Source organism: Mastigoproctus giganteus, chromosome 5, assembly GCF_048544385.1.
Source record: "Mastigoproctus giganteus isolate SK-2022 chromosome 5, ASM4854438v1, whole genome shotgun sequence".
NCBI classification, from domain to species: Eukaryota; Metazoa; Arthropoda; class Arachnida; order Uropygi; family Thelyphonidae; genus Mastigoproctus; species Mastigoproctus giganteus.
This window is the reverse complement of record NC_143579.1, coordinates 69,778,135-69,803,041: the sequence shown is the minus strand read 5'-3', so window position 1 is coordinate 69,803,041 and position 24,907 is coordinate 69,778,135. Positions and strand designations below refer to the sequence as shown.

Here is a 24,907-nt window from a genome sequence, read left to right as displayed (position 1 = left end):
AGCACATCACCACAGGATGCAGGATGATCACCCAAACGGGGTACACTCACAGACACGACCAGGTCCCCAATACATCAAAAGATAGTGCAAAAATACTAGATGATTAAAGACTATACTGAATTACAAGTACTAACCCCAGGCTGTACTAAAGGCCTCTACTCACAAACTATACTAGTACAGAACCATAATAACAGACAAGACAACCCCACACAACAGACCAGACATAATCCTCATAAACAAGAAGGAAGTGGCTACCTATCTGATTAACAGAGGAGTGCCTAATTAAGAGGAAAAGATCAGGAAGTACACAAACTTAAGACAGTAAGTCAAAGAAATGTGACAAATGAAATGAGTAATGACCATCTCAATCACTGTATCGACCATCAGAACGGTGCCAAAGAACCTCTACAAGAACTTAGCAGCAATTGGCCTCCCAGAAAACACTTACATGTAACTCCAGAAAGCTGCAATCCTGAGCACCTGTCAGAGAATTCCTCATCCAATAATAATAATAATAATAGTAACTGGACACAACCAACTGTCCCATGAACTTGATACCAGTTCCTGTCACAGGGTGGATAAAATCCCATAAGGAGTAAAACTAATAATAATAATAAAATAAACACAATAATAATAAAATAATTAAAAAGAATAATACATAAATAAAAAATAACAATAGAAATATAAAAATATATAAGAAATAAAAGAAAATATATAAAAAGGTAGCTAGTATATAACAGAGCTATGGTGCTCAATACGTTCATTCTACAATGATATCAATATTTGTAGAAGAAATAATCTTTTATTAATTTTAATTTCTGGAGAATATCATACAGAAGTATTCTACATATCATATTGAGGTAAATTTCTCTTATTCTTCTACAGATAAAAAAGTAGATAAAATAGACTAAATTATGTGCTTTCCTTCTCACATAGGTTACTATCCAAACTACTTCTGAATTTTCAAGCTGTTAGCCTCAACTACCTACAGAGGTAACGTTTTCCAGGAATCAACAACTCACTAGCTAAAAGAAAACTTTCTGCCATCCAGACTAAACCTCTCATCCAATGTACATGACAGAAATGTCCTTAGTACCAGAAACACTTATAACAATGAAAATTTTGCCTTCATTCATTTTACTACTGTTCCCCCCCCCCCGACCACCAAGCTTTATAGACCTCAATCAGGTCCTCTCTAAAGTCGCTGGTTGCCAAGCTCTGTAACCCACATAATCGAATTCTTTTCTCCCATCAATATCTTTTTTATGAGGTCTCCATACTTGGACAGAGTATTCCAGGTGTAAGCCTGGTCTTACACATACCTTAAAGAGAGGATTATGACCTCCCTATCTCTACAAACTATTGTTCAATAAATCATTGATAGGATACCACTGGCTTCCTGCCACCTGTCTACGCTGCTTAGAGAATTTCGTGTCCACCTGTATCATAACTCCCTGATCCCATTCTTCCTCAGCTGTTTTTAATTCAACCACAACAAGTATATAATTGAACGAGTATATGATTCCCCAAAGCTACGTCCAAAACAGATGAACAATGAGCTAAATTCCAGGGTTATTATATAAATATTTTTAGATTGGTTAGTATTAGTATTAATAAAGGCAAAGAAAAAAAAAAAAAAAAAAGACACTAACCACTGCAATTTTCCTGTCTTTTCTGATAAATTGCCTAATTCTTCTTTACATTTATTCACACTACCCACTTCCACAATACCAGATGGAAATTTATCCCAAAAATCAATTGGTATCCAGTTGAAAGCAAATTTACAAAAATCTATCTAATAAATTATTTTTCAATTTAAATTTAAGCCCATTTAAGTGTGTCATCAGAGAAAGAGTAAAGGATGCCATCAGCGTTGGTTTACCCCATGCATTTAAACCCTTATACACTTCAATCAGTTCTCCTCACAGGTGTGGCGCCTCCGTAGCCAGGTGGGAAGGAGCAGCAGTGCGTAGCACACGCTTCTTGATTAGACCGGGGTTCGAGCCCGTCACCACCAAATACGGAGGATGCGGAAAGGTCAGGGAATGACCACCGCATACCCCGGAGCAATATGGCCCTAGTTGCTAATGCTCCTAAAAAAAAAAACCAAAAAACCATCCTCACAGGTGCCTAAGTTTCCAAATCTCCAATTTACATAACTAAAGCAGTTCTTAGTAAGGGTATCCTTTTGTGGCCCCAACTCATCTGGTTGCTCTTCCCTACACTCATTCTAACAAATCCACATCCCTCCTAAAATGAGGCTTCCAAACCTGTATGCAGCACTCAAAATGTGTTATGTTTTAGTATAAGATATATAACAATGCCTTACACAATAATTATGACAAAGGTAATCACTCTTTGTCATAATTCTGTCAACGATACATAGGAATTTTGGCAAGATTCCTGTATATTATCGACAGAATCACATGAGCTGTCCTAGCCTCCCATCTTCACTGTTCAGCAAACTTCACATCGGAATGTACAATTACCCCTATATTTTTTTTAATTCTCCAATACCTTGAGTGGATACCACCGTATTAGTATGTTATTCTTTGATTACTGTTATCTAAATGAAAACTTGCATTTATTAAACCTTAATTGCCACTTTTCAGTCCATCTGCCTAATTAGCATTAGCATTAGTAGAGGCATATGATGCAAGAAAGCAAGCTTCTGCACCATCAGCCAAAATAAAAAAAAAAAAACCACTCCCATTTCACCCCTCCATTCGAAATACCTGTCCAGCTGAGTCTTCAATTTATTTAGGCTATCAACTTCCACAACAAGGGATGGAAGTCTGTTCCACCAACCAACTACCCACTGGCTAAAGGCAAATTTCCACACATCTATCCTACATCTGTCTTTCCTCAATTTCAATTTATTCCATCTCAGGTGATTATTCTGAGCAGGAGGAAGAATCCCATCAGCATTGAGCATGCTCAAACCATTCAAAGCTTTATACACCTCTATCAGATCACCCCGCCAGTGCCAAGTCTCCAGACACTGTAATTTGCAAAACTTAAAACATTTCTTCGTAAGAGCAACCCTTTGTTCCATTCACTAATCTTGTTGCCCTTCTCTGTACTCGTTCCAGCAGCTCTACATCCTTCTTAAAAAATGAGGCCTCCAGACCTGTATACAGTACTCAAGGTGTGGCATGACCATTGCCTTATACAAGGGAATAATCACCTCCTTATCCCTGCTAGAAAAATTCCTGTATATCATTGACAAGACACCATAAGCTACTCTTGCAGCCCGTCTGCACTGCTCAGAAAACTTCATATCTGCCTGCACAATTACCACCAGGTCCTTTTCATTTTCTACCAGTGTCAATGTAATACCACAGAGTTGATACGTTACTCTGGGGTTACTGTTTCCCATATGTAGTACTTAACATTTGTCAATTTAAACTTCATTTTCCACCTCACAACCCATCTGCTCAACCTTTCCAGATTGAGCAGATGGGTTGATAGACCTCAATCTGTTGCAGCAGCATACTGTCAGTAGTGTCCTTAACAACCCTGCCAACCTTTATATTGTCTGCAAACTTGGACATTAAGCTTGATATACCATCATCAATATCATTTATAAATACAGAAAACAACAATGGACCCAACACTGAACCCTGAGGGACTCCACTAATAACATTAGTCCACAATGAGCAGTGTCCATTGATTACTGCTCTCTGTCTTCTCCCGGTCAACCATCCCTTTATCCATAGCAGCAATTGCCTCCAATGCCACACTTCTCCAATTTGTGCAGCAGTCTTCCATGTGCAAAAGTATCAAAAGCCTTTCTAAGATGTAGGATAGATGTGCGGAAATTTGCCTTTAGCCAGCGGGTAGTCGGTTGGTGGAACAGACTTCCATCCCTTGTTGTGGAAGTTGATAGCCTAAATAAATTTAAGGCTCAGCTGGACAGGTATTTAGAACGAACGGAGGGGGTGAAGTGGAAGGGTTTTTTTTTTTTTTTTTGGCTAATGCTGCATAAGCTTGCTTTCTTGCATCATATGCCTCTACTAATGCTAATATCCACATATATAATATCAAAGTTATTCCCTGCATCCAGTTCTTTTGTGACTGCATCATAGTATCCAATCAAATTGGTCAGGCAAGACTTTACCTTAACAAAACCATGCTGTGTCCGAGCTATAACTGAAGTCTTGTCTAGATGATCCTGCAGTGCCCCCATTAATTTTCCTGGAACAGAAGTTAAACTCACAGGTCTATAATTACTTGTGTCAGCCTTTGATCCTCCTTTGCGAATTGGGATCACATTTCACACATCTCCAGTATATGAGTACAACTCCTAAGTCCAAAGAAGCTCTCATAATTATGGCTAAGGGTTTGCTTACTTCCTTTGCTGCCTCCTTTAATATAACTGGATAGATCCCATCCACCCCAGGTGCCTTTTTTATGTTTATCCTCAAAAATTTCTCCTCCACTTTCCTCTCAGTTATTACAAAATCATCTAGCTCACTGCCAGTGTTTACTTCACCTCTGGCATTCCTCTTCCTGAATAACTTCTCATGTGTAAATGTAGATGCAAAATACTCGTTTATTTTGTTAGCCACCTGAGCAGGATCATCAACAGTTGAACCATCAATATCCGTGGACCAATCTGATCCATCCCTTTCCTTCTAGAGTTTACATAGGTAAAGAACTCTTTTCAGTTTTTCTTTGCATCCTTTGCCAAGGATTTCTCATAATCTGCCTTTGCCTGCCTAATCTCCTTTGTGACTTGGTTACAGACCAGCTTATATCTATCATAGGCTTCCATGTCACCAATTAATTTACATGTATCCCATGCAGTTTTCTTCTCTGCCATATGTCTAATTAGTTCATCTGACATCCATTTAGGCCTAAACCTTGAACAATATTTCTTAGTTGGTATGTAAAGCCTAGTAGCTTCCAAGATAAATTCTTTGAATGCTTCCCTTTTTGAATTTGCTGTTGGTAACATCATCAGTTGGTCCCACTGTATAGAATTTAAATACTGTCTCACACCATCATAGTCGCCTTTACGAAAGCAAAAACCCTTCCCTTTACCCCTGATGGTAGTTACCTCTTTGAGTAAATCCCACTTCGGCACACTGTGATCACTTCCACCTAGTGGTTCCTTTATCTGCAGATTCTTAATACATGAAGAATCACTACTGATAATCAGATGAAGAGTATTACTCCCTCTAGTTGCCTCCCAAACATGCTGATGTAGAAAACAATCATCCAATAAATCCACAAAAGCCTTGCTAGTGTGTGAGTGACCAACCCACAAATTCCAGTCAATATCTAGGAAATTGAAATCCCCCATTATAAGACTCTCTGATTTACTGGCCCACTCTATTTCCCTGTACAGTTTCTTATTATACTCATCAGAGTCATTAGGCCTATAGCACACTCCTACTCTCAATTTTGATCTCCCAATGCTTATGTCACACCAAACTGACTCGACACTGCACTGTCTAACGATGTTGACTGGCTTCACTTCCTTGGATTTTATGTGTTTCTTAACTAATAGCATAACCCTCCTCCCTTCCTATCCTGTCTATTCTTTCTGTACACATTGTACTCCCCAAATTCCAGTTCTGCATTCCTTATATCTGTGTGACACCATGTCTCTGATATCCGAACAATATCTGCCTTTGATGTTTTGGGCAAAACCTCAAATTTATTTACCAAACTCCTAGCATTGGTGTACATGCAAGTATACATGCACCTGTTCCTATTCTTAACTACCCTAACACAACCCATGTGTTTACTTGTACTGCAATGACTCCCAGCAGTCTCTGAAATACCCTGCATCTTGTTTTCCAGGCTGCTGCTCATTCCAATAGAAGCAGTGCAAGAATCACTTTCACTTCACCTCTGCCAGTGGCTACTGCTAATCTATTAGTCCTTGTATCCATCCAAGCTAGCAGTTTTCCGACCCACCTATCACTGCCTCGATAGCATCAGCAAATATTCTTGCACCCTTTCTATTTAAGTGTATCCCATCCCTGTAGAAGCAATCTCTCCTGTTAACAAGTACAGACTAGGCCGAAAAAAATTCTACCCCTTGAGCCTTGCACAATCTTTCCAGTACCGAATTTATCGACAAGCTTAGGCTGAATCACTAAATCTAAGATGCCACGATGGTGCATTGTGATTCACTGATCGCATATCCCCAGGGGCTCACATCTGGTGAGTATGGGCTTGGCACACCTAGGATCCTGAGCTGGATATCATCATTCTTCTCTTTCTTGGTGATTCCTTTCTACTTTGGGCTCTCCCCCCCCTCTCTCTCTCTCTCTCTCTCTCGGTAACTTGTGAATTTTTTTTGGCTGGTGCAGCATAAGCCTCAGGCTTCCTTGTACCATATGGCTAATAATAATAATAAAATAATAATAATAATAATAATATATCAACATCATGACAGAAATCTGATTACTCTCAGTTGTTCCAATTAAGTATATATGATAAATTTTATACATAACAAAAACCAAATAGCAAATAAAAGAATGGCATAGAAAACCTATTTTGCCTTGTCTCATCATATATTCCTTGGAATTTATGTGTTTCTTAACGTGTCTGGGCAGAATTGCAGACACTTTAAAATTCAACCCTAATTCACAGCTTTTTTTTCAACAGTGACCTGTACTTAAATGTACGTAATTTATCTAGACAGATGGACTAAAAAGTAGCACTGACAGTAATTGAGGCATACTACTCTTGTTGGAGTAGTATTCCCTGGTAACTGTCATTAACCATCCTGCCAACATTTGTATCATCAGCATTAAACTTGATATGCCTTCATCAATATTACTAATAAATATTGAAAATACTAATAACATTAGTCCAGGAAAAGCAGTGGCCACTAATAATCAAAATTTTAGTTAGTCAGTTAATTTAAAATTGAATTTACTGACTAACTAACAAGAAAAGACATAAAACTACATGAAAAAGCACAAATAATTTTATTTGTGGATTAAAATCTTTACAAAAAAAGAAATTATGTTAGGAAAGTTATGTGTAATGATTTTAAAGAGTTTATTCACCTGTGTAACTTGTAAAATTCCCTCCCTGTATTGAATTAACTGATATTGATTTAGCCTAAAAATATGGCTAAATCACTAAATCTAAGATGCCACGATGGTGGATAGTGATTCACTGATCTCATATATCAACATCATGACAGAAATCTGATTACTCTCAGTTTTTCCAATTAAGTATATATGATAAATTTTATACATAACAAAAACCAAATAGCAAATAAAAGAATGGCAGAGAAAACCTATTTTGCCAATGTAATGATATCCACTACAGAATCAGAGTTAGGCTTATCTAAAATGTAAAATTTGTAAAATTACTGCAGGTGATTTACCACTGAAAAGTAATGGAGATACAAAATTCAAAATAAAAATATTGTCTATCTTGAAAATTATTTGTTTATAAACCAACTAATAATAACTGCTTGTCACTTGTTTCAATTTTACTGTATTGGATTACTATTGCAAATATTATGCAAATTTCATGAAAAAGGTATTTATACCAAATTGTACTACTTAGTCCTAAGAATAATAAACAAAAAGTAGTATGTAATGGTAACAATCAGAATACCATAAACGCTTACAATGGAGATGCTATCTGCTTATACCTATTGGTAAATTGTAACAGGTGAACTTGTGCAAATAGTTGGGAAGTATCATATGCACTAATTTACATTAATCTACTCTTTTTTGTGTGTGGCTGTCAACCTGTTTTAGCAGAAAAAAAAAATTAAAAAGTTTGATAAAAATGTTCCTCTTGCAGATGCCACACTGAACATGCTATTTATTTTATCATGGGATTTTTGTTTCCTTCAGTTTTTTTTCTTTTTTTTTAATAGTATAATTATTATAATCTCACCTCTAACACAAAGAAAATCACTGTCCTTAAAGTGAATGGAGCAAACTGGCATCCATTTTGTAACGGGTCTTTCTATATAAAGTTTGATTCTCCATTCCGTTGCTAGTCGCTCGTCGGTAGGAAAGCGATGAAAAGTTATGTTTTCGGTTTTACTGCTGTTTTTGCACCCATAAACGCAACAATAATTAACCATATTCGTTGATTAGCAACATTGGCAAATTAAACTGACCACATGTGTAAAATAATTTGAAGAATTGTTACCTGTACCTTTCCCTAAATGACGTCATATATTACTGAGATTGCAGCGCCCTCCTTGGTACCATGATTGAATAGCCACCTTGCTAGCTCTTTTGTACTTCCCCGATTGAGCTCTATACTTGTGTTCATTGTGGGTGTGATAATCTTAACCAAAAATTTGGTTTCTCATATAGCAGTTCATGCAATTACTGTACAGCGCAAATGGTGTTTCTAAGTAATATTTATGTGTTCACTTCCAGAATTTTTAGTAGTGTTTTCCATCAAGAATGTTTTTTTTCTGTCTGATGTAGTTACTTGATAGTTACCTTCCCTAGCTAGTGGTGTAACCAGTGATCACAATGCTTTGGGAAAGGGTTAAATTTTATACCCTTCTCGAATTGGTTTAATTTCCTGTAGAAATTTCAAGCCAGAAAGTAATTTTGCGCCTCTCATACATCTGCTCACAGGTACAAATGCCCCCCCCCCTTCATATGTTCCTATACCGATTTAATATTTGGGGTGGCAATCAGCATTGTACTATTAATTAATCAGTTAGCAGTGGGTTTTTACATAAAAGTGGACTGCTAATCGGCAGGTTCTATACAATGTAATCCAGTAATCTCTCTCGTCCATACATCGCAAAAATGGATTTAAAGCAATCCATCTGTTTGCGCATACCCAATTAAATTATCATGTTTAGAAACAACCAAGTTGACTAGTCAAACCTGCGTTGTTTCTAAACACGTTAAAACATAATTAGCTAGGAAAGGAGTAAACCTTTCAGGCTACAAATTACCCGAGTGCAGCGCAGCGCACGAAGCGTAATGTTACCCCCTGCTTACCCAATCACCGGCACTTCTCCCAAACAAAAATATATCACTACTCCTTATCTTGTACCCCGCACCAGCTTTTGTAATGTTTTCGCTGCAATTGTTACTGGTGTACACAGCGCCAGTTAAATACTAAGACGAAGCAGAAGGTTAATGTGATCAGATGTCCTGTTCTTTTCTAAATCTGCCAGCTCCCCCCCCCCTTTTATTTCATGGTCTCCCCCCACCTTCCCCAATAATGCTTTGCCTTAAATTGTTATTTAGTATTAGTTAAGTAGAGTACGTATATTGCAAAGGCATCGTGATGATAGTAGCTATAAAATAACTTTCATAACGAACAGCTGTTCATTGCGCGGCTGCGTTACAACTAAGATCGTCTTTGGACTTCATAATATCTTGAATACCTTAGGTTTAACTCCCCTCCAAGATTTACGGTATTGAGTATGCAGTACGTTTACAAATATGAAATAAACGAATAGAAATCCATTTAAGGGTTAACATGACGATTTTGTCTGTTTTCGAAATTAGAAATAGTAATGCAGCAATAAATTTTTAGGCCCATCATGAAAAAATTTATCCCCACCTACTTATATAAATATCGGATTTTGGGCTTCTTGTATTACAGAAGCCATATAATGGAACTTAACTACAAGTTAACAGCAGTAAAATTTAATATTAATCTCAACGATTAATAATATAAAATTAATAATTTTATAAATATGAATAAAGATTTAATAACATTAAATTATATTGTTGGAACTGAAAGTTTTGAATCTTGTTAGCTATTGCAAATGTACAGGTGCACAAAATGTTAATGCTTTATATTTCTTACAAAAAAGATGGTGGAGGTTAAAGACCAAGCTGAGTCAGTATCGGGAAGGGAACACTAGATTAATGGTTTAAGCTGCTTTCCACTCCATCAGACCAGTAATTAGCAATGCATGTTGAACCTCAGACATGCTTTAGACCTCTATTGAAACTAAATGGATACAGAAGTAGAAAAAGGTGCGTGTGTGTGAATCAAATCTGTATGAAAAAAATGAAATTGTTTCAGATTTTAAAAACAGCATCTAGTAATGCTCGTTTAACTTTTCATAATGGCTGTTGAAGGTAGCTTTTTATTAACAGCTTCATCCTATGTATGCCTCCAGGGCTGAGGCCCACGGAGGTAGGCCAGCATTCAGGTCAACCTTCAACCTCAGACAAATATGAATTGCTTGCTAAAGTACTTGGAAAAAATTTGCTCTGATTGGTGATTAGCCATCTAAGAAACTGTTATAGTGTGATACTCTTGGATTTCCATTTACAGTGAATGATTGAAATATTAAGTTAGCATTTGTCCGATTTTATGAATATTAGCGGGTCTCAATTACACAAGTGAAAGAGTGAATGACTGGATCCTCACCTAAATAGAAAGAAGAAAAAAAATTCCAATTGTTCCAGTGAAAGTAACTGAATTCACCCCACCCAAAAAAAAAGCATTACATGTTTAGTCAGACATGCAAACAATGTATCTTATTTTTTTTTTTGGACATTTGGGATATTGTTATAACATGAATGTCTAACAGGAAGATCAAATGATAAACTAGGAATATTATAAAGAGGTTTGAATTCAAATGAGGTGAGGAGAAAATGCCATTATCTGTTTGAAAATCTCCATGATAATGCTCTATAACACACTGCACTCTCCGCTCAAGAATTTTTGGCAATAAAAAACATTTCTATAATAACCCTGGGGGCTCACATCTGGTGAGTTGGCAAACCCAGGGTCCTGAGCTGGATATCATCATTCTTCTCTTTCTTGGTGATGCCTTTCTACTTCTCTCTCTCACACACGGGAGTAACTCGGGAAATTTTTTTTTTTTTTTGGCTGGTGCAGCATAAGCCTCTGGCTTCCTTGTACCATGTGGCTAATAATAATAATATTATTATTATTCACTTGACCTTCCCCCATAGACAAAAGTTTTGATGATATTCATCCAACAGAATGTGATATAGCGAACTCAACCAGCTCACATAAAACTTCTCGAATTGCTACAAAAAATTGTAAATATATTGAGCCACTTGCATGCTGTTGGAGGAAAGTACTTTGAAGTAGGCCACATGTAAAAACATTGTAGGTGCCCTAATTTTTTTTAGAAAAATACACACAATATTTTTTTGCCAGGCTTTTTATAACTCCTATGTAGTTATAACATGCTGTAATTTTTGATTTACACTGGTCTTTTAACAAACTTGGAAATAACTAGAATTAATGGTTAAATACAATTCCATTTAATATACAAGTAATTTTATTTTATAAGCTCTCAGCCTTTAAGTATTAAGGCCAAAAGTTCCCTTGCATTCAGCATTTTTTTTTTTCCCCCCACATGTGATATTCCAAAAGCCTCTGTAGAGAACTTTTCATATTAAGCTGATAATATATATTTTGATCAAACCTTGTACCAGAAAAAGAACTGTTGGATTTTCTTTTGTGTAATATTAGTGAAAAAAATATTTTGGTTTACTATATTTTATTTTCTAAAATATTTATAAAAAAAACTGATTTGCTATAAAAACATTTAAAAAATTTATTTTCAAAATTAATTTTTAGCTCTTTTGTTGAATTTTAAATGGTATTTTATTGTAATTTACATAAGTTATCCCACTTTTTATTGTCTGAAATTTGTTGTATTTTTTCACTGATCTTTTGTTTTTTCTTGTTCCTCGAATTTTCCTGTTTTTCATCTGGCAAACCCCCTTTATGTGGGGGAAGGAGAAGCAATTTTCAGAGAAAAACACATTGAACCAAATTTTAATATGCCATTGGTTATATTATCTGCAGTTCGTATGATTGCTAGATGAACAGTATTTGTATGTTATAGCTAATTCCAAAAAGAAAAACCTTTTACTTGCATGTCATCTGCCAGATACCAAATAGTTACTCTCTCACAACTTTAGTAAACTGAAACAAAACTGCAAAGTTCCACATCATCATGTGGAAAAAGGTACAAAGGGAATATGATTTTTAAAAATGATGTTGCAGAAAGCCTAGGTGGTCCTTGTTTACAATGCTTTGAAGACACCAGACTTTTCCCCTCTCTTCAAATCCTTGTTTATAACCATAGAAGAAGAAATATTGTACAATCTAAGAAATGAAACAAACCTGAAGGTTCTGCTTTTCAGAAAAGCCATAGGTCAGAAAAATAAAAAATACAGAGGCACTAAAACCTGGAACAATCTTCCTGTTAAAATCAAAAATTGCCACTTCACTAAACCAATTCAAGAAACTATTAATTGAACACATTACCAGGGATGTCTGATTCAAATTACCTTCTGCTCAGCTCCAGTATTTTAAAAACAGATGAAATCATTACCAATATAGAAATAATGTACAAATTTTAAAGGAAGCAGTCAAATAGTTAGTAAATTTCTGTGTAGACATCTCATCATTTAATTGTAAAAGTGTTCACAATGCAATTATAAGTAGACATGGTTCACAAAGTCTTCTGTAAAAAAATGTACAAAAAATTCAAATTTATTTATGTCTTATCTGTTGAACATTACCTGTTCAATTAATGGTTTCTTGAATCAGTTTAGTGAAGTGGCAACTTTTGATTTTTACAGGAAGATTGTTCCAGGTTTTATGATAGGGTCAGACATAAAGTTCTCTGAGAATTGTAGATGGGTTGCAAGGAAGGCTCATGGTGTCCTATCAATGATTTATCGAACAATCGCTAGTAGAGATAAACACATCATAATCCCATTATATAAGGCTATTGTTAGACCACACTTGAAATACTGTGTTCAAGTATGGATACCACACCTGAAGAAAGACATTGTTCTTCATGAAAGGGTCCAAAGACTGGTAACTCGCCTGGTGAGATCGGCAAAAGGGAGTCCATATGCAGAAAGACTTTGAATCTCTGGGTTGAGAGCTTGGAAACTAGGCACTTTAGAGGAAACTTGATTGAAGTGTTTAAGGCTCTGAGAGGCATAAGAAAAATGAATAAGGACAACATTTTTATGGTTATAAATGATTCTAGAACTAGGGGGCCATAATTTCAAGTTACGGGGGGAGTTGTTTAGACTGGATTGCAGTGAGTTGAAAATTACTGGAATAAGTTACCTACATGGGTGGCAGTAGAGGCTGACAGTCTGAGAAAATTCAAAGGTCAGCTGGATAAATACCTAAGGGAGGAGGGAAATGCATAGGTTGTCCATTTCCTTTTCTATTGTTAATTTTTAATATTATCATTTTTTTTAAATTTTCTTCTTATTATTATTAATTTGTTTTTATTCTTATTATTTTATTTATTTTTTGTTATTTTATTTAATTTTTGGCTGGTGCAGCATATGCCATAGGCTTTATACTAATACTAATTTCAGAACTGTATATGTTTATTGTTATTCATATTGTTTTCTAAGGAAACACCCTAAAAAGCCAATGGCTTATGTGTTCTCCCTCCCTTTTTGATGTTATCTCCCAAAAAGTGCAACATAAAATAGGGATAAATAAATTATTATTATTAAAAAAAGAAAAGAAAAGAAAAAAGTGGTGTCAGATACTATGCCATGGATGAAGGGTTAATATGAAAAATACAAATAATTTTCTTTTTCTTTCAGGTTTATATGTAAAACTTAATGATGGAAAGTGGACATTGCATTTTGTGCAGCTGTTTTTCCAATGACAACAGCAATTACTGTTGTAATTCAGAGAGCATATTATCGAGAAATGTGTTTTAATGATGCTGCTTCTGAAAATATCATTTGTCTGTATTTCATGATTTCAAGAAACTGGAACAGTTATTTATAGGCAACAATCAGGCGCACCACATTTGACATGAACAGAAGGAACTGAGCAATGTGTTCAAAGAAGCCTAAAAGTATTTAAGAGATATTTGTACCAAATTTCAAATTGGTAAGGTTTTCTCAGTGGTATCTTCTTTGAGCTGCCATTATTAAGAATTCTTGGAAAAACAGTTCCATAATAAGAATGCTATTAGACTTTATGTAAAAGTTTACACATCAATCCTTATCTGAAAAAAAAAAAAAAAGAAAAACAGACATTTTTAATAATTAATGTTATAATAAATTTAAGATATCAGTATACTCAGAACCATTCCAGGGTGTATTGCCACCATGGTGCAAACATTTTTTTGCTGCCCTTTTTTAATAAAAAGAAAAGTTATGTAATTTTTAAAACTTAATTTCATTTACAATTAACATTTATGTGGATAATGTATGAGTTCTATGTTTTAATTGTGACTCTTGACTCATAAAAATGTTTGTAGAAAATAAACTGAACTATAAATTAATATGTACTGTATTAGTAAAAATGAAATAGTTATAAAATGTAATAAATATTTTTACGTGAAAATTTTAAAAAATAATAATTGCCATGCCACCTTTTAGATTTTTCCACCCAGGCAGTGCCCCACTGTATTGGCACAGCCCTGCGTATACTGTTTTTTTACAGAAAACAAAATGTTTTCTTATTTATATTTTAAAAAAGTAGCAAAATAAATTTTCTGCACTTTTTGCCTAGACCCTACATTAGTAGGCATATGATGCAAGAAAGCAAGCTTATGCTGCATCAGCCAAAAAAAAAAAAAAAATATCCCATTTCACACATCCATTTGCTCTAAAAGTTTGTCCAGTTCTTCCTTGAATATATTTAACCTATCAACTTCCACAACGACAGATGGAAGTTTGTTCCAGCAATCAACTATCATGTGTAAATGTAATTTACACATGATAGTTGATTACAGACTAGCTTGTATCTACTTCTGTGTCACCTGACAATTTATGTGCATCCCATGCATTTTTCTTCTCTGCCACGAGTCTCTTTAGTTCATCCGACATCCATTTGGGCCTAAACCTAGAGTAGTGTTTCTTAGTTGGAACAAAAAGCCTAGCAGCTTCCTTAAATGCTTGCCATTTAGAATTTTCTGTTGTAACATCATCAGTTGGTCCCACTGCATAGAACCTAAAAAATCTCCGAGACCACTGCAGTCGCCTTTACCCCTGATGGTACTTACATCTTTAAGTAAATCCCACATCAGTACACTGTGATCACTGCCACCTAATGGTTCCTTTAGCTGTAAATTCTTAATGCATGAATGATCACTGCTGATAATCAACTCAAGAGTGTTACTTCCTCTTGTTGCCTCTCGAACATCTTGCTGTAGAAAACAGTTATCCAATAAATCCACAAAAGTCTTGCTAGTGTGCGAGTGACCAACCACAAGTTCCAGTCTAAATCGGGGAACTTAAAATCCCCCATTATAAGACACTGATTTACTGTCCCACTCTATTTCTCTGTATAATTGTTCATTGTGCTCAACAGTCATGAGGCCTATAGCACACACCTACTCTCATTTTTCCTTTCCCAGTGCTTATGTCACATCAAACAGGCTCAACATTGCATTTTCCACCAACATCAATTGGATGCACTTCCTTAGATTTTGTGTTTCTTAACTAACAGCATAACCCCTCCTTCCTTCCTATCCTTTACGTATACATTGTACTCCCCAAAGTCCAATTCTGCATCCCTTATATCTGAGTGACACCACGTCTCTGATATCCCAACAATACCCGCCTTGAATGTCTTAACCAGCACTTCAAATTTATTTACTATACTCCTAGCATTGACGTACAAGCAAGTATACGTGCACCTATTCTTACTCTTTGTTATTCTAACGCAGCCCATGTATTTACTTGTTTCATAACTCCCAGCAGTTCCTGAAATCCACAGCAACTTGCTTTCCGGGCTGCTGCTCATTCCAATAGAAGCAGTGCAAAAATCATTTCCACCTCTGCCTGCAGCTACTGTTAATCTTTTAGTCTGTGAATCCCTCCAAGCTAGCAGTTTTCCGACCCACCTAAAATTTCCTCGATAGCGTCAGCAAATATTCTTTCACCCATTCTATTTAAGTGTATCCCATCCCTGTAGAAACAATCTTTCCTGTTAACAAGCACAGACCACACTGAGAAAAATTGTACTCCATGAGTCCTGCACAATCTCTCCAGGACCGAATTGATTGACAAGGCTCTCATCATATATTCCCTCCTATCGTGTCTGGGCAGGATTATAGATACTTCCAAATTTAATCCTAACTCGCACATTTTTTTTTCAACATTGACCTGTACTTGCTAAGTAAATCCGCAGATCTCCTACACTTAATGTAATTAGTGCCAACGTGTACAACGATATCACCCTTAAAAGATGATGTTTGCTCTACAATGTCATCAACTTTTGCCCCTGGCAGACATACCTTGGTCCTATTCCACCTATCCTTTTTGCACAATATATTTCCCGTTTCCCCTGACAATTGAGTTACCAACAACAACCTTGAATGGACACAGAGAATTATCCTACTCCTTATGACCAGCGCTTGCAGAACAACCTCTGCTGCGGCTCTCCAAGCAGTCACTGGTAAGCTTCCCCTAGCTCTTCGTGCCATTTTCCAGAGTTTAATTTACTGCATTCGCATGAATCAAGTTGCCTCCTTCCTTGGTATTCAAACAGGTTGACACCGACATCAGAGCAAAGAGGAAACGTATTTGGGCTGAACTCATCTCCATATGGCAGACTCGTTGGTCAACGAGCCAGCCATATGGAGACAAGGGTCACATTACCAAGAAATTTCTTCCCTTAGTCTTGTCAATTGATAAGAAGTGCTTTCAATGGTTTACACCAAACCTAGAGACATCATATCTCTTAACTGGGCATGGCTCCATCAAGAAAAAGCGGCATGATCTGGGCCTTTCTGAAGATGATAAATGTTTTTGTGGAGAAACTGAAGACTAGAGACACTCTCCTCTTGCACCATATATCTTGACCTCTGGCAAAAAGTACTCACAGATCTTAACCTGACTACCATGCAACCTGTTAGTGCACTAATCAATTCCAAACAAGCTTTCACAGCTTTTTCCACATTTGCTACTTCTCTCTTCAAGTGAAGATGCCTTATCCTGGCATCATCTCCTCCACAAACCATCCAACAACCACTAATTAAGTTCCAGCCTGCTTCTCTGGGTCAAACCTTGGCAAAATGCAAACTTGGGCTGTCTCTCCCGAGTAGAATCTGCTGACGATGAGCTCTCTGATGAGATTTTTATGATATCATGCTAACCCCTTCTGAGGTTAGGATTGGTACTTGCCATGTGAGCTTCATATGGCACTCCCATGGGAGCATCTGTCTCCCATGACTTTCTACCCATGGGGCCAGTTGCCTTCCCCACTCTTCCCTGTTTCCATGTCTAGCAGGCTCCCTTTTCCGTGCCTTGTGTAGCACATGCTTCTTGATTAGACCGGGGTTCGAGCCGTAACCACCAAATACGGAGGATGCGGAAAGGTGGGAATGACCACCGCATATCCCCGAAGCAATATGGCCTTAGTTGCTAATGCTCCTAAAAACCAAATAACAAAAAAAAAACAAACATCTTTTTTTTTTAGCTACTTTGTGCCCCACCTTTCTTCACTATTTCCGTACTCACTCCTTCCAAACTTTTTTTTTTTTTTTTTTTTTTTTGTTTCTGTCAGGAAGCTCAGATGACCCTGGCAGAGGCCAGCCAGAGTATAATGGGCAGCCTGGCTCACCTCCCTGTGGTGGTCAACATGGGGTTTCCACTAGGGGCTCTGCAGCCAGAACAAAACTACATTTTTCTGGCTTTTATAGAAGTTCTGTAATTCTTCAAAAAGTACCATGGCGCAGATGTGGAGAACCACTGGTGGCACCTTCCCCAAAACACTATGCCACTATCTCATCTTCAGTGTTGATGAAATGGGCCTTTATTGGAAAAAGTTGCCCTCAAGAACTTTCACTGCCCTTGAAGAAAAGTCGACTCCTGGGTTTTAAGCATCAAAAGACAGGCTGACATTTTTATTAGGAGCAAATGTGTCAGGAAATTTAAAATTGGAGCCAATGTTGGTGTACCATTCTGAAACACCATGTGTTATAAAAGGCTTAAACAAAGCCATATTGCCTCCGTACTGGAAGTCAAACAAGAAGGCTTTGGTGACACAGGACAACTTGGATTGGTACACCAACTATTTTTGCCCTACTGTTCTCAAATTCTGCAATGACAAAAATTTACCAACCAAGGCTATTCTTCTTTTGGACATCCTACAAGTCTGGCTAAAGGTTAGAACACTTCTTAAAGTTAATGTTCTGTGCATGACCCCTAATACAACATCAGTTTTGCAACCCATGGATCAGGGGGTAATAGCCACCTTCAAAGCTTATTACCTATGTCAAACATTTACAGAAATGTAAAAGTTTTAGACATGTCCTGCGTTACCATCAGAGAATATTGGCAGTTTGATGTCTTAAAGGGCATCAATCACATTAAACAGCCAGGCAAGAAGTGACTGTCATTTGTTGAAATGGAGTGTGGCATAAACTTCTTCCAGATTTCATGTATGACTTCAGAGGATTCAAGCCACAACAGAATGTTGTAGAAGATGTCAGCAGGCTGGCACAAGAGGCAGGGTTAGAAGTTACAGTTGAAGATGTAACTGAGCTCTCGAAAAGTCATGCAGAGACTCTCAAATGAATACCTTGAAAAGTTAGCTGCAGAACTTAGCCAACAACTTGAGGAAGAGAAAGAAGAAGTCCCTCCTCTAAAAATTATGAAGACCAGTGATCTACAATGGATTCTTGCAAGTGTAGAGTTCCTCACTTATGAGCTGTGTGACATTGATCACGACTAGGAGAAAAGTGCCACAGTTAAAAGAGGTGTCATATCAACTCTGAGCCCTTATTTTGAAATTCTTAAGGAAAGGAAGAAGAAATCCAGGCAATCAACACTTGATTCTTTCTCCAAAAAAGGCAACCTTCTCAGCCAAGGCCATCAACAGAAGATCCTCGACCAGGACCTTCAAAAACCAACTAAAACTTCGGCATTAGTACTGTCAAAATATTTTATGTATATTACAGTAGTATGTATACTACATACTACTGTATTAATTTATTTTTTTTATTAGTGTCATTAACAACCCTGCCAACCTTCTATCATCTGCAAACTTGGACATTAAACCTGATATACCTTCATTGATATCATTAATAAATACACAAAACAACAATAGGCCCACCACCAAACCCTGGGGGACTCCACTAATAACATTAGACCATGTAGAGCAGTATCCATTGATTACCACTCTCTGTCTTCTCCCATTCAACCTTCCCTTTATCCATAGCAGCAATTTGCCTCCACTGATACGATACACTGCTTCAATTTGTGCAGCAGTCTTCCATGTGCAACAATATCAAAAGCCTTTCTAAGATCCAAATATATGATATAAAAATTATTCTTTGCATCCAGTTCCTTTTGTGAGTACATCATAGTATCCAATCAAATTGGTCAGGCTAGACTTTCCCTTAACAAACCCATGCTGTGTCCAAGCTATAACTGAAGTCTTGTCTAGATGATCCTGCAATGCTTCTTTAACCAGTGCCTCCATATGGCATGGAATATACCAGTGCCTCCATTAATTTCCCTGGAACAGAAGTTAAACTAACAGGTCTATAATTACCTGTGTCCCCCTTTGTGGATTGGATCACATTTGCACATCTCCAGTCCATGGGTACAAGGAAGTTCTCATAATTATGGCTAAGGATTTGCTTACTTCCTTTGCTGCCTCCTTTCATATAACTGGATAGATTCCATCCATCTCGGGTGCCTTTATGTTTATCTTCAACAATTTCTCCTCCACTTTATTCTCAGTTATTACAAGATTATCTAGCTTACTGCCAGAGTTTAATACACCTCTGGCATTCCCCTTTCTGTATAACTCCTCATGTGTGAATGTTGATGCAAAATATTCATTTAGTTTGTTAGCTACCTGAGCAGGATCATCAACAGTTGAACCATCAATATCAAGTGGACCAATCTGATTCCTCCCCTTCCTTCTAGAGTTACCATAAGTCAAAAACTCTTTGCTGTTTTTCTTTGCATCCTTTGCCAAAGATTTCTCATAATCTGCCTAACCTCCTTTGTGACTTGGTTACAGACCAGCTTATATCTATCATAGGCTTCTGTATCACCTGTAAATTTATATGTATCCCATGCATTTTTCTTCTCTGCCACATGTCTTATTAGTTCATCAGTTTTGGTAAACATGACAATTATGGCTGAAATGTTATCAGAAGCCCTCAATTTGCTTCAGTTTATCATTTTAAATGGATAACAAAATGAAAAGTTTATCAGGTGCAAACTAATATTTAGTTGAACCCCCTCTGGCCCTGATGACAGCAGCGCACCATTGAGACATTGACAAGATCAATTTCTGAAGATAATCAACTGATAGTTTGTGGTTCCAAACACGAATTATGGCTTCCTGATATTCACGAAGGGTTTTTAGTTTCTTTCTTTCTGGAAACTGCAGATTCAACACAATGCCAACATTTCTCTTTAGGATTCAGGTCTGGGCTGTTTCCTGGTCAGCTAAGAGTTGCAATGGACCGTTCTTCCAACTTTTTTTTTACCTGCAACAAATGTAAACACATTACTGTTGAACCTCTATTGCAGAAATGAAGCTAAAGTAACTACAGAAGTGCCTACTTACACTTTTTGCCCAATCACAAGAAGCAGAGTCCTCCCGAAAGATGCAGTTACTTGCCAGGTTGAAATGATCTCTAATGGTTAGCAGCAATTTGCCTTACAATATAGCCAGGTATCCATTGGCATTTACAGAACCTTTTATTAACTGCAGGTGACCTACTCCGCAATACAAAATGCACCCCTATATCATTTGGCTGATAGGGAATTTCACTGTAGACACCATACAGTCTGGATGGTATTCTTCACGTCTACGGCAAAGCGTTTGTCTCCCATCAGAGCCATGCAGGTTGGATTTCTCCTAATCCGAGAAAATAACTTACTACCTCTGCTCAGGGGTTCTTTTTTCCTATCCGGTTCTTACACCAAATTAATTGGGCCTTTTTTATTTTTTATACGAGGAGGGGCTTCTTCTTAGGATGATGGGCTACAAGTCCATTTTTGAAGAGGTTTCTTCTGACTGTTACTGCACTTGCTACCACTACTGTATGTTCTTCCCCTTCTCTTTTCAGCTCAGACAAAGAAGCTTTTACGGTTTTTAAGGCATAAGCGCTTCAAAGTGCAGTCCTGTTTGGGCGTAGAGACTCGTTTGTGTCCGGTCCTTTTTTCCTATCATCAGAAAACCAGTATTCGTGAATTTGGAAAGAAATCTACTCACTGTCGACTGATTACAAGACACTCTATAAGCAATATGACGGGAAGGACATCCTTCCTCACGTAAAGCAACAATAGCACTCTTTCTTTGTGACGTCAACTGCATGTAACTCACCATCCTGACACAAGCAAGAAATGACTGCAACTCTTGCAGAGCGTGCTTATATAGCTGAAAGTAATGGCTGTAATGCAATATTACCTCATCGCCTATGCGTGTCTGTAAGAAATATTGCCATATACTTGTTATTTGGACAACAATTCCAATTTTAAGGGACGATGCACTTTCTTTGAACACCAGTGTAGAAAGATGTAATATGAATTTCAAAAAGTTATTTTTCATGATTTCAATAATTTGTAAATATTTTATTTTGAAGTTTTGTATGAATTGAGTATTAAATATTTAATAACTTCTGTAGTACTGTATTTATATTTTACCTTTCTTATCATAATTACATATAATGTAACAAATTAATACATTTTTTCACAAAGTCCTTATGGACACCCCAAAATCTGCTCCAGTTTATCTCTGTGTGCCGTACGAAAATTATAAGTTCCAAAGTGTGCTGTGGCGTGAAAAAGGTTGGGAAGCACTGCTGTATTACACGTTATTGCAACGGTTCATAACTTATCTATATAACTTTTGTGGCGTAATGATCGCCAGCTTGGTTAAGCCTTTTTTATTTTTATTTGTGATCAGGCATCACATATTATTGTACGTTCTGATAAGCCAATGATTTTATGCTGCAAAGAAACTCAAGTAGGTATGCAATTTGTATACGTGAATATGAAAAGGTAACGTATGTATTAATATACAATAAAAATATCGGAATAGCTTTTATCGTTGGCTGGTGGATACATTGCTTGAACTTAGCTGTAATAGCATGGGTAATCCTGCACTTTAATGTCGTGAGTCACGGTCAGCTCGAAAGTCACCGCTAGCTCAACCTGTTGCGAATGGCATTCTGACGGAGCAGTTCCGACTTGACTGAGCATGCGTGACACTCACTATCTGCCGGTCTGTATACTGGCAATGTACTATGTCGTGTTCTCGTAGTAATTTATTATTTTTTTTCCCCCGTTTTCCGAAAGAATGAAAAAAAAATTTCCTGGCTATATAAGAATTTGATTATAAAAATAAAAGTAGATAGTTATAAAAACAATAATGGAAATTCTTATTAATTATTATTTTCAGATGATACATTTTGTATCGCCTGAAAATAATAATATTATGACTATATATTTTTAAGTTTATACTCCGGGGCGACCAAACGGTCAGAGGAGTTCACAATATAGACAGAATACAAGAAACAGCAGTCACTGTGCTTGAACGCGGTCACTCAAGGCACGTGTACTTATGCACCCGCGCGCCTCACCACTAGGCTACGGCGATCTTTTGCGATTATTTGTAATAACTTGTATACATCGCACATTGCAGGGTACCAATTAACTGGCGCCTCCGTAGCCAGGTGGGCAGGAGCTGCAGTGTGTAGCACACGCTTCTTGATTAGACCGGGGTTCGAGCCCGTGACCACCAAATACGGAGGATGCGGAAAGGTCAGGGAATGACAACCGTCCCTGGAGTAATATAGCCTTAGTTGCTAATGCTCCTAAAAACCAAATAACAAAACAAACAAACCAATTAACTTTGCGATTGAAAGGCAACTGTGTCATACGTTAATTGGTAACACTGCAATGTATACAAATTATTACAAATATTCACAAAATATAGTCATATCATTATTATTTACAGGCAATACAAAATGTATTATCTGAAAATAATAATTACCTATTTCCATAATCGATGGCTCACATCTGGTGAGTATGGGCTTGGCACTCCCAGGGTTCTGAGCTGGATATCATCATTCTTCTCTTTCTTGGTAATTCCCTTCTACTTCTCTCTCACAGGGTAACTCAAATTGTTTTTTGGCTGTTGCAGCATAAGCCTTAGGCTTCCTTGCACCATATGGCTAATAATAATAATAATAAATTCGTATGTAGTCATGAAATTGTTTTTTATTCTTTCTGAAAATAAAAAATAAATTACTGCGAGTACGTAGTACGTGGTACACTCGTAGCCGAGTGGGCAGGAGCGGGAGTGCAGTAGCACACGCTCTTTGAGTAGACCGGGGTTCAAGCCCCTGACTGCTGAATACGGTCGATCTGCCAACCCGCACTGGACCAGCGTGGCAGATTATGGTCCATTTCCCTCAACATGAATTGTTGAGGAGGCTTCCATCCTGCAGTGGGTTGATAATGGCTGCACTTTACTTTACTTACGTAGTACATTGCCAGCATATAGACCGGCAGATACAGTGACTGTCGCGCATGCTCAATCAAGTCGGAACTGCTCCGTCAGAATGCCGTTCACGACAGATTGGAGCTGTCTGTAACACCCTACTATCACTTCACGAGACTTCACTTGTATACATGCCTAACGTCAAATGTGGGAGCCATATTTACCAATTAGTTTATTGCTCAGAGAGACACGGTTGTCATTGGTGTATTCACAAGATAACCCGTTGGGCTTAAAGGCCGAATGACATTGTCAGGAGCTCAGATTTTTCTGTTCGAACAGAAATTTCGTTAGGCGTGACAAGAGGAAAATGCTAATAGAAAATTAAATTAGAAGTAAATAATCTGTTTTGAGCGCACAAGTAAGAATATCCGAAAACAAATAACAACAACATCAAGGACGTTGCTCCTGTGCCTATTCCGAAGCATTCTCCACTTCAACCAGCTACTCGGCATACTCACGGCAAATGTCCAGTCACAGGGACGCTCAATAAATGCCAAAGGAAGAAAATAGATCAACAGAATTACAATTAACAAATTGAGAGGACGAACAAGTCGATCATTTCAATTTGCACAACTCATAACAATATCTTACAAGTTCAATTTTCAGGGTTGAGAAGTAGTTTTTTGTTGTAATTAAATTTCATTAAAAATTTTTGTTTCGTATTTTGACAGAATAAATCCTTATTCAAAATTAAACTTGCAGTATTTCAACATACAACTAATTTTTCCTTAGCGCTGATTGAATTTCTAAATTGCATATTTTGCCCTTGAATGTCATCCAAGGGCAAATTTTGGATTATATAGGATGTGGACATGTTTTTGTAAAGGGCGGCTCCTTGAACGTCAGTTCAACTCCGCCTCGTATCTGTGAAGAACAGTATCACTACAAATGGGCCAGATATGTGTGTGACATAGGTTTGTGTGTGTTATGTTCTGGCCTCTTGGCTACCCAGAAGCATCAGTCACCTGGACAGATGATTCTGGGTACCCGTCCATACCACAGGAAGGTGGGCCAGTCACAATAGGAAATGGATTATATAGGAAATTAAATTCTTCTTCATTCACCCGTAAGTACATCTTGAAACGATTTTCATCTTCTTCTTCTTCTAAGTCCTGCAGTAAATGATGGAATTCGCCTTTTCCTGTTCTCTTCTAGTTGGTTGTGTTTCCATTGCTTACTCTCTTTTGTTTTTCACGGCCAAAGGAAAAGCGCATGCATTTTCTAAATCTTCTTCAAAATTTGAAGAGGAGGATGAACTGTGCAATTCATTTCGCTTCGGCTTTCCTCAAAGAGAATGACACATATACAACGTTACATGTTGCCAGACGTACCCCTTTTGGAATTATAATAAAATTTCCAAGATATCCATTTTTTTAACATTTGAAATGGGGAATTTGAAAAAAGCAGAAATCATAAAACAACCTGTTGAGATGATTATTTAGGAAAAAAGAATTAACTGACGATA

At 37.2% G+C, this 24,907-nt stretch overlaps 1 protein-coding gene across 3 annotated transcripts in view; it reads right to left on the bottom strand.

Moving 5' to 3' along the window:
- Window positions 1-9,068, bottom strand: part of LOC150085473 (uncharacterized) — a 620,530-nt gene extending 611,462 nt beyond the window's left edge. The window contains exon 1 of one of the 3 annotated variants that reach the window (XM_090374054.1): window positions 8,961-9,068. Coding sequence is in view for 1 of the 3 variants with exons in the window: in XM_090374052.1 (XP_090230178.1) it covers window positions 7,882-8,074 (193 nt within the window). In the remaining 2 variants the exon portion in view is untranslated. Of the gene's footprint in view, window positions 1-7,881; window positions 8,529-8,960 lie in introns of those variants that run through there. The other 2 variants (XM_090374052.1, XM_090374053.1) reach the window with 2 other exon arrangements.
- Between the last annotated feature and the right edge of the window lie 15,839 nt (window positions 9,069-24,907).